The 10,642-nt window shown below is 46.7% G+C and overlaps 1 protein-coding gene across 1 annotated transcript in view; it reads right to left on the reverse strand.

Moving 5' to 3' along the window:
* Positions 1 to 9,971, reverse strand: part of FAT2 (FAT atypical cadherin 2) — a 47,668-nt gene extending 37,697 nt beyond the window's left edge. Inside the window, exons 1-2 of the mRNA XM_075715618.1 lie at positions 6,707 to 9,971; positions 5,831 to 6,145 (exon numbers count right to left, since the gene is read on the reverse strand). Of these exons, the coding sequence (XP_075571733.1) occupies positions 5,831 to 6,145; positions 6,707 to 9,971 (3,580 nt within the window). The remainder of the gene's footprint in view (positions 1 to 5,830; positions 6,146 to 6,706) is intronic.
* Positions 9,972 to 10,642: the final 671 nt, after the last annotated feature.

The following is a 10,642-nucleotide window of genomic DNA, read 5'->3' on the forward strand; positions in this document are numbered from 1 at the left end:
ACCCCTCTGAAGTGATTATTTGGATTTGCCTGGCCACACCCTGAAATTCTTTCATGACCTAATGATAAAAATGAAAGAAAACAGGATCTCAGCTGAGCTTTCTAGAGCTGGAGAAGAAGGGCTGTAGTGAAGGCCAATTGTATGATATTCAACAAGGCTAAGCGCTGGGTCCTGCACTTGGGTCACAACAACCCCATGCAACACTACAGGCTTGGGGAAGAGTGGCTGGAAAGCTGCCCAGCAGAAAAGGACCTGGGGGTGTTGGCTGAACATGAGCCAGCAGTGTGCCCAGGTGGCCAAGAAGGCCAACAGCATCCTGGCTTGTATCAGGAATAGTGTGGCCAGCAGGAGCAGGGAAGTGATTGTACCCCTGTACTCGGCACTGGTGAGGCTGCACCTCGAATACTGTGTTCAGTTTTGGGCCCCTCAATACAAGAAAGACATTGAGGTGCCGGAGCGTGTCCAAAGAAGGGCAATGAAGCTGGTGAAGGGTCTGGAGCACAGGTCTTATGATGAGTAGCTGAGGGAACTGGGGTTGTTTCGCCTGGAGAAGAGAAGGCTGAAGGGAGACCTTATCACTCTCTACAACTACCTGAAAGGAGGTTGTAGTGAGGTGGGTGTTGGTCTCTTTTCCCAGGTAGTTAGTGATAGGACAAGAGGAAATGGCTTCAAGTTGTGCCAGGGGATGTTTAGATTAGATATCAGGAAAAATTTCTTCATGGAAATGGTTGTCAAGCAGTGGAACAGGCGGCTGCCCAGGAAAGTGGTTGAGTCACCATCCCTGGAGGTATTTAAAAGACGTGTAGATGTAGCACTTAGGGATATTGTTTAGTGGTGGACTTGGTAGTGTCAGATTAACGGTTGGACTTGATGATCTTAAAGGTCTTTTCCAACCTAAACAATTCTATGATTCTATCCTATGAAGGCAAATGAACTGGAACTTAACGACTGTCTTAAATGTCTGTACCACTGAAGATGCTCAGATCTCCTGTGGAGTAAAAGCTGATTCTACTCTCTGTCACAGACCTGTACCCTGGCTGGCAGTTTTACCAGATGGCATTTCTGGGTTTAGCTTCATATCTGTTGAGCCACAAGTCAAAGGGTTGGCTTCTCCTCCTGACCCCAGGCAAACTCCCTCTGTCCCTTACCCTGTGCCCAATCGTGGCTCCCAGTTCCCCTCACCAGAGCCAGTTACCACACTGCCTTGAGATCAGAAAGTCCTTGTGGTTAACGGTTAATCACTCTAATTCCCATACGGAGCCATGGTGCTGTGCGGCTGCCAAGATGCACAAACTGCCAGCAGTGTTCACACGGCAGCTGAGCACCCAGACACAGGGAGACGGGGATCAGACGTGGTGCTTGAGAGAAGCCAGCTGGAATTAATGCATATTTTTATTTGTTGCTACTTGGTTATACACCCTGTGAAGCCAGAGGGCTAAAATGGAAGTGGAAACTGGGAAACTGTTATTAAAGGGGAACTGCCGTCAGCTTTCATGGCCTGGGGAAACAGTTCCTCGGTTCTTTCTGCTGCCACTTACAAGGACCTGGGAAGTGCACATTTAGTTTTTAATGAGAATGTTTTGTGTGTGCCTGTGCACACGTGCAAGTTACCAGTGCAGTCCCTGCCCCTCTGGAAAACAGCAGCTAGCCCATCCCACGGGACTTGCGATCGAGTGGGTGTCCTTTATTTATGTTCTTGTATGTGGCCCTGAAGGTTTCTGCTGAGCCCTAGAGACTGAACAAAACTGTCAAAGGTCCTAATTGCACTTGGCCAATTAGCCAAGCTCTGCGTTCACCTGAAGGTCCAGAAGTTATCCCTTCTGTTGCTTTCATACAGACAGGCACAAGCTCTGCTCTTGCAGCCTATCCACACACAGCAATGGGAAAGGATTGTCTGTAATTCTCCCGCTTGCTGCCTGGAAAGGGGAGAGAGGAAAGCTGGTCGTGTTGGAACAGGAGCAGCAGAATTAACAGTGCATTGTTGTCAGGGAACAAAAAATAATAATAACTTCTGCTGGCAAGAGCAGGACTGGGGTGGAGGTTGCTGGCCCCCTGCCCTTGCTGCAGGGAAGAAAATCTAAGATAGTTAAAATAGCCAGAATCAGGTTTGCAGGCATTGGGGCTTTCACAAGAGCCTGAGAAGGGACGAGGTTGTTCTCCTGAAATCCTCTTTCTGTTGTCTCACTGTTGCTTCCATTTAACTTTCTCTTCTCTTCTCCTCCTACCACCTCCCCTCTTGTTCTGACCCTGCTTTGCTCTACTCCATGCTCAGCTGGAGCCTGTAGCATGTTGGTTCGAGTAGCAGCAGTGCAACTGACCCTCAGATTTAAAAAGCAGGCTGTGTCTGGATGTCCTTCCATGCAGAGAAATGCTGGGAACCACAGGCATCCTGGCTAAGCCTGTGGACACTGACACAGCAGGAGAAGGATCACAAGAACAAGCACTAGATAGCAGCTGGGGATGATTAGTCCAAGGTAAAAGGATTCTCCGAACAGCCTTTCAGCGGGATGATTGGCTTCTTCCTGACTCTTCCTGCCACAGCCTCCCAATTCTTGCTGGTTCTGCCTGGACTGGAACCCCCTTCACACCAGGCACTGCAAACCCTGCACAAAACAAGCTGAAAACCTTTCCAGCAAAAGAATACCCCAAACCCTAATATCTGCCTATCTCTCCATGTATCTATCTATCTCTCTGTCTCCCACAAACACTGCTCTGCACCAGCTGCCAGGCTGGGCTGGAGAGATTCCATTGCCGATGGCAGAAAGCTTTCATCTCACTGCGCAGTTTTATTCCCCCTTCTCATTAGCCTTTCGTTTCTTTTCCCTCTTTTTTTCTCCACCCTCTTTAGGGAGCTGAGAGCTGGAAGAGCTTAGAGCCCTTCTGTGGTAGTTCAGGGGTGCTGGAGGAGCCAAGCCCTGTCAAGGGACAGTTATCACAGCCATTCCTGTCTCCTTGCAAGGCCTCAGGAGGAGAAGTCAAGGTGTCTTGCTGGATATGTCTCCACTGGCCAACCCATCCCCATGTCAAGATACTGGATCAAACACAGAACAAGCTGGCTCCAGGATCAGAAATAGGTTACTTGCAATAGTGTGGCACTGTGCCCTGAATAAATTATCCAGGGCTGTTCTGCAGGGTTATTCCGGGTGTAGACATGTCTGTTCTAACAGTAAATCGGGACCTTAATTCCTATTAGCGCACAGGATGAGACCAAGCTTCCTCCTCTCCTCCTTCTGCCAAGGGGCTCCTACGAGGAGTGCCCTGTCTAGGGGAGACCCAGAGTGACCTCCGGCCCTCTCATGCTCCAACTTATTTCAGTGCCAATGTGACTTATTTGTTCTTTGATGACAGTATGGGATAGAAGAGAAGAGGTCTTGATCATAGTCTTCTCTGCATGTAGGAGCCTTCTTTCTCATCCAAGTGCTGGAGAAACTGCTGACACATGCAGATTATCCTGTCCTTTGCTCAAATCATGTGACTAAAAGCAGCAGCCTCTGTTGTTTCCTCTTGAAAGGTCAATGTTTATCATTGAATAATGTGACAGAGATTCAGCTTCATCATAGATAAGCAGCTCTGCCTACTGAAACTCTTTTACTGTCATAGGATTTGGGATTGACCACAGAAGGAGTATTGGCAGTCTGGATCATACAGATCTCTGGCATTTCAAGAACTGAAATATTTCTGCATCTTTTTGTGACCATTTCCTCCAGGTAGTGAAAGAAGAAATGCATTTATTGCATTTGAAAAACAAAGGACCTAACTAAAAATCCAGAATAAAGTTCAGTGGTCTAGTAGCGCTACTGTGGTCAGACACTTGCAGTGCTTTCTCTTTTCTCCTGTTCAAATGTAAGTAATTTGATTTGCATTGCACTGGGATAAGCCTTTTTTTGAATACAACCCTGCACTGATGTGAATGACCAGGAGCACTACCAGGCTGAGATCAAAGATTGTATTTTTATTCTACTTAATGGAGCAACTATCATGCCCTCATCTGCAGAATGAAAATATCACAGGGTTTCCAAAAAGCTGCCTACAGCCCTGAAATTTAGACGAGCTGTGATATTCCTTCTGGCAGTAGTAGTAGATAACTTCTCTTTAGATACTGTAAGCATGAGGATACAAACTGCTCAGTTTATGCCAATGTTTGCCAGTAATTATTTGTTCTTTTGGGTGATGTGCAAGTAAAACAACGGATAACTGAATCCTCATAAGGCTTGGAAGCAGGTCCTTAAACAACCTCCAAGCTCAGGGTTTAAAGAAGAGACCTCCAGCAACTGTCCAAGAGATAAGATCAGCTCATGAGTTTCTTACAGGACTGACAAACTTATCACTCTTCACATGCAAATTACCTGACTGTAGAGAGAGAGATTGATAGGAGATGACTCACAGCTGAGAGAGCTTTTTTTGTCTAATATGGGAATGAAAGGGTTGGCTTAGAGGTGAGGTGTCTTATTAGCAAATGTTCAGATTTTGCCAGTGTTGCTTGTTTTATCATAAAACACAGCAGCCTTGGAGCATGGCTTTGTAGGGCTGCACTCACACTGGGGTGGAAGTTTTGCCTGCAGCATAGAGAAGGCTGAATTTACTGCAGCGTGCATGGGTGTAATCTGGAGTTCAGCAGATGAGAGGGGCTAGCCTGGTGTTCTGATAGCTGTTTCTGGTTCACATCACATTGAAAAGGCAGTGGTCTTCTAAAACAGGGCCTCTGAAGGCACCTCTCCACAGAGATCAGCATTTGTGCAAGCTGTCCATGTGGGCTGAATTGTGCATAGTCATTTGGACTATATGGGTAAGCTGGATGCAGAGCAGTGCCCTGACCTGGCTAAAAAGCTTCTGAGAGCAGAGGGTACAACTGGGGGTAGCAGTGGTCAGAGTTAGCTGACATCTCCAAGTGTATCTACATGGTGCCAAGTAGACACCCTATGAATCTCTTGCAACAAGAAGGATTTCAGTGTTTCAGTATAACAATTTTTTTCTAAACACCCCCCTCCTAGCCAGCTGTAGAGGACTGCCAGATAGCTATTACACCACAGCTAACACCTAATTGAGAGCTGCACTGGCCTTTTTCAGTACATTCAGCTCCTTTCTCATCTGAGAGCAGGCTTCTGTCCCACTGCAGTAGGTGAACTGCTTTTATCATCCACAGGAGATCAAAGTCATGCAATTAATCCTCTCCCATACTCAGGCTCTGTGCCCTCCCTTCCCTCTTCTCCCAGGAGCTGATGGAGTGAAGGGCTCGGCATGGCTTTCCTTGCCAGACTGGCCCAATGTCAGCTCTGCTGGGATAGTTTGAGGAAGCTGTTTACACAAAACATCAGTGGGTTTTTGATGGCTCTGAAAGATCTGGTAATTAATCCTCAGATGAAAGATACAGTCTAGGAAGATGGCAGAAGAGGCTTACTACACTTACTACATTAATAGTGCCGGAGAACGGGTGGAGCCTTTAAATGCAGTGGGATTCATTTTTATTAATCCTGTCTTGGTCTGTCTCAGGAACAGATAGTCACCTCCAGAAAGGTGTTTCTTGGCTCAGGCTGTGCAATAGGGCAGTTGTGTGTAAGGGGAAAGATTAAAAGCAACTGCTTGGTTCTGATTAGGGCTTTGAAAGTAGCACATTTGTGTCATTCCAAGAGCCATCTGGATGCAAATAGCAACCCTCAGATTGAGGGTTTCAATCCTTAGCCTCCCCACACAGTGTATTTGGAGACAGGGAGTTTTGCTGCAGAAGGAAGGTGTGACAAAGGCAGCTGTGTGGGCTGTTTATATTGAATGTGTCACATCCTCTGGGCACTTGGAAGCCTCAAAAACAGATGCTGAGTTGGGTCAGTCTTACCTGTAATGAGGTTAATGGTGAAGAGTCCTTGAGGATTTCCAGTTAGGATGTGAAAAGTCAGTTTTCCCTCTGAGCTAGAGTCTGGATCTAAGGCATCAAGCTGAAGGACAGACGTGTTTGGTGGGGAATTCTCCATCACAGAGGCATAGAAGACAGGTCTGGACATCTGAGGTGGGTTGTCATTGGTATCAGTGACTTCAATATAAATTTCAGTCACAGAAGACAGAGGAATTGTTCCCAGGTCAAGAGCTAGCACTGTCAGCCAGTAGTGAGATGTTCCTTCTCGGTCAAGTGGTCCTATGGTCCGGATAGTGCCTAGAAGAATGACAGAAAGTGCTTGTGAGGGATTTAAGGAATTCAGACCACTTTGCCAGTTGAGTCTGTGTCTCTAGTCTGCTAGTCTGTCTCTGGTCTTTGCTGCAGATATAAACTGCGGCACCAACCTTGTATGGCTGTGAGATTGTGTGGAAGGTGAGGGCTTGCTTGTGCTGAGGGTAATTTGGTACACAAGTGAAAGGGAAGATCTCGGTATTTTGGGGGAGGACAGACATTGATTTTCCATTATTTTAAGGAGACAAACCCTGCTTGCTCCTCTGCAGATACAGGGATGCACATTGTACATCCCTGCACAAGCAAGAAAGATTTGAATACATGGAATTGTAAATAGAGAGAATATGGAAATGTCCTATTGGGTCAAAATGTCAGGCCAAACACAGCATGATGTAGCGCTTAGGGCCATGGTTCTGTGGTGGACTTGGCAATGCCAGGTTAACGGTTGGACTTGATGATCTTAAGGGTCTTTTCCAACCTAAATGATTCTATGATTCTATGTAGTTTAAGCCTTTAAGGTACACCATTAAACTAAGCTGTCATTACCTGTGTCCTTTTCAATGCGGAAGACAGACAAGCCAGTGCCCTCTCGGAGGAAATATTGAACCTCTCCATCTTTCCCCTTATCGATATCTTTTGCTGTGACCATCATCACTGATGTGCCCTCAGGGCTGTTCTCCTGCACCCAGCCTTTGAAGACAAAGGAGGCAAAGCGTGGTGGGTGCAAGTTCTCGTTGATATCAAGGATGTTCACTTCCAGGTGGCAGAGGGAAGAGCGAGAGAAGGGCTTCCCACTGTCACTGACCTGCACAGTTAGATTGTAAGAGTCCTTCTTCTCATAGTCCAGCTCCTTCTCCAACCGGAGTGCCCCGGTCAGCTTATCCACATGAAACATCATCTCCTCATCATTAATGAGGCTGTACCTCACCTCACCCCCAGAGCCAGCGTCTGGGTCAAAAGCCTCCAGAAACAGGAGAATGGTTCCCACAGGCAGGTCCTCTGGGATCTTCACACTGTTGACGGCTGGGAGGCATTGCGGGGTGTTGTCATTTACATCCTCCAGAGTCACAATGAGATCCGTGACAGAGAAGAGCTGGTAGCCTGTTTTGGGCTGGTCCCTAGCTTCTATTTTCAGCACATAGCAAGGCCACAATTCTCTATCCAGGGCACCTGTAACTGTCACTTCTCCAGTGACACTGTTAATGGCAAACTTATCAGTGGGGGTTAGGAGAGAATATTTTATTCTCCCGTTGTCATCTGTATCAGCATCTTCTGCTTTCAGCTGAGCTATTGTTGTCCCTGTTGCTACATGTTCTGGTATTGCCACCCAGTAGGCACCTTGTGGGAATTTAGGAGTGTTATCATTGGTATCCAACACATTCACAGCCAAGAGTTTCCAAGATGATTTTTGTGGTGTGCCAAGGTCATGGACAGTAATGTTAAGAATGTAGAAGCTGGTTTGTTCATGATCTAGAGGAGAAAGGACTTGAAGGAGACCCAGTTCCAGGTCAATGGTAAAGCAACTGTCATCATTTCCATCTGAGATCACATAGACTAATTTCCCATTAAAACCAGTATCAGGATCAATAGCTGAAAGGTCTGCAATAGTTGCGTTGACGGGAACAGTCTCTATGATATCAATAGATCGTGGAAAGCTGTCATCAAACTTTGGAGCATTATGGTTTATAAGGTGCGAGTTCAGAGAAGTTTCATCATCCTGCCCATGGCCTTGAGACTGAGACTCAATGGAGTGTATGATAGTTTCTGTCAGTTGTTTCAAGACTCCTGTTTCCTCACACTGCATTTTGACAGGGAGACCCTGGCTGACCACAGTGATATTTACAGATGTTGGCAAAGCGTAGTTCTCTCCATCTGTTGCAGTTATTTTCAAAGAGTAGAAAAGTGGCTGTTCAGAAGGAAGATCTCGCAGAGATATTCTAAGGGATATTACTCCAGAGATGGGATTCAGTTCAAAATGCCGCAACTCATTGCCAGACTTGATTTCGTATTTGATATGTTGCAGCTCATCACTGTCGATTGCAGAGACTGTGGCCACAGGGCTCCCAACAGGAAAGTCCCGTGGAATGGTGCCACTGCAGCTTGCCTTCTCAAACACAGGAGCATTGTCATTGACATTGCTCAGCATGAGGGAGACGTACACCTCCGTTTCATGGCGGAAGGGTGAGCCCCAATCTGATGCCCATACTCGCAGATGATACCATCTCTGCATCAACTCATAGTCCATTGACTTGGAGGTGGAAATGATGCCAGAATAGGGGTCAATGACAAAAGGAACTGATTTCTGGTTGGCTATGGTGTAGGTGACAAAACCATTGTCTCCTTCATCTTCATCTGTAGCCCTTACTGTTAAGACACTGGTACCAGGAGGAACGTTTTCATCAAAGGCCCCACGGTATGAAGACTGACTAAAACTTGGAGCATGATTGTTGCAGTCAGTGATGTCAATGACAACAGTTGTGGATGTATGACTGTTAACAGTTGTAACTTCAAGTTCAAAATGAGACTGCTCATGGAAGTCCATTGCTCTGACTGTAGTTATCAGTCCAGTGTGAGGATTGATTTTAAAGCTTGTGCTGTCAGGGGTAGGTCTCAAAATATATTTAAGATTTGGGAAGACTGGTGTAATCTTCACCATAACAACTTGGCTTCCAGCTGGGGAAAATTCACTGAGCTGGACCCGGTACACTTCTTTCTCAAATCTGGCAGAGACATACTTGGAGGGAGGTATATGGATAACTCTGATAGGAGAGAACAGTGGTGGCTTGCTCTTGTCCTTGGCCTGCAGACTGAGGTTGAAACCAAATGGGTAAAGTAGCCAGTTGACTTCTTTGGTTGACACAATCATGAACTCGGTGCTCCCAAAGTAGGATTTGATGGCTTTGAAATGTCTTCCTGGATCCCCATCCACAAAGTCAACTGAATCTATCCCTACTTCTGAGTCACCACTTTCTACAGACAGAGTTGCATAGAGAAAGTCTTCGGCTGAGTCAGGTGATGTCACCTTCACTGAGGAGATAGAAGGGGGTTTCCTGGCAGATGGCTCCACTTGGATCATGAGACTAGCCAGGTTCCCAAAGCCATTCCCCTCTGTGATCTTTCTCATTCTGTCCACAGCCAAAACTTGCAGATGGTGCCTGCCTCGATGGGTGCTGTTCAGCCTACCCGTGGTCATAACTGCTCCCGTGGTGGGGTGGACAGTGAATAGGTCAGACTTGGTGTTGAGGGCATAGTAGAACTCAGCATTCTGGCCAGCGTCAGCGTCTGTGGCACTGAGCGTGCTGACCACTGTTTTCAGAGGAATGTCTTCTCTGATGGACACTTTGTAGGAGGGGGGTGAAAAGAGAGGTTTCAAGTCATTTCTGTCCAGAATGTGAATCAAGACCTTGGCCCAGGCTTCGTAGGCAAAGGTGCTCTCTGTGGCCTTGATTATTAACATATAACTGTCCTTGACCTCTCGGTTTAAAAGTGCTGTGTTGCTGCTCCTGGTTCTTATTCTCAAGAAGCAGAAATCCCCGATCACGTGCTCCTCTGTTTTAAAGAGACCAGTGGTGTCTCCAGAGGCTATTCTGTATCTGATGTCCCACTCGGGGTCTGTCTTGTAAATACCCATTTTGACATAGCTCTCCACATAGGTCTTGGGGGCTGAATTCTCATAGATGGTGGCATTGTAGAAGAAGTGGGTGAAGTGCAGAGGGGAAGTGTTGCCTTTCTCACAGCTTGCCTTGTGGACCACACAGTGCATCAGGAAAACGGCAAAACTCAGGAAGTGCCTCTTGATGGTGACTTCCATGGTGTGCTGTCTCCTTGGGTCCTGCAGGGGTTAAAGGAAAAAGTTTGGTAATTTTTATTAAGGCCAGTATGTTAGGGGAAAAGTCCCCATGAGCTCAGCTTCACCTCCCTGCTCTCTGTACCCTGACCTTTGGTGATGTGATTGTTATCCCAGCTCTTCTTCCCTTCTGTCCCAGTGAGAGGCCTGTTCCCCCACATCCCCATGCTGGCTCAGGCCTGTTCACGTTCTATCCTTCAGTTTTTGCCCTTGTAGAAGGCAAAACGTGAAAAGCCATGTGAAATGCTCTGATCAGGCTGACTTCCTATTCTGTGAACGATCTTTCCCTCCCTTCATTCTGCCTTGTCCCTAGTCAAACAGCATATTTGCACTCCCCACCCCCAATCCAAACCTCAGTTCTGTTTTATTTCTCCATCCTCCCTTCTCCATCTTAACTTCCTCTCCACACAATTTCTTGCAAAATATTTTCAAGAGTCAAAACCAAACTGTGACTTGATGTCTCTCCCCATGGCTTGTCTTCCCTTTCCTCTCCCCCTCCTACAGCAATCTGCTCTCCTTCCCCGGCAGACATGCTCTCCTATGTTGTGCAAATTCTCTCTGAATGGCCAGCTCTAGAGCTTTTTGACAGCTTTAGCTCAGGTCCTAGTTGAGTTGTATCTCAGTTATCATAAAGT

Source organism: Pelecanus crispus, chromosome 8 (genome assembly GCF_030463565.1).
Source record: "Pelecanus crispus isolate bPelCri1 chromosome 8, bPelCri1.pri, whole genome shotgun sequence".
NCBI classification, from domain to species: domain Eukaryota; kingdom Metazoa; phylum Chordata; class Aves; order Pelecaniformes; family Pelecanidae; genus Pelecanus; species Pelecanus crispus.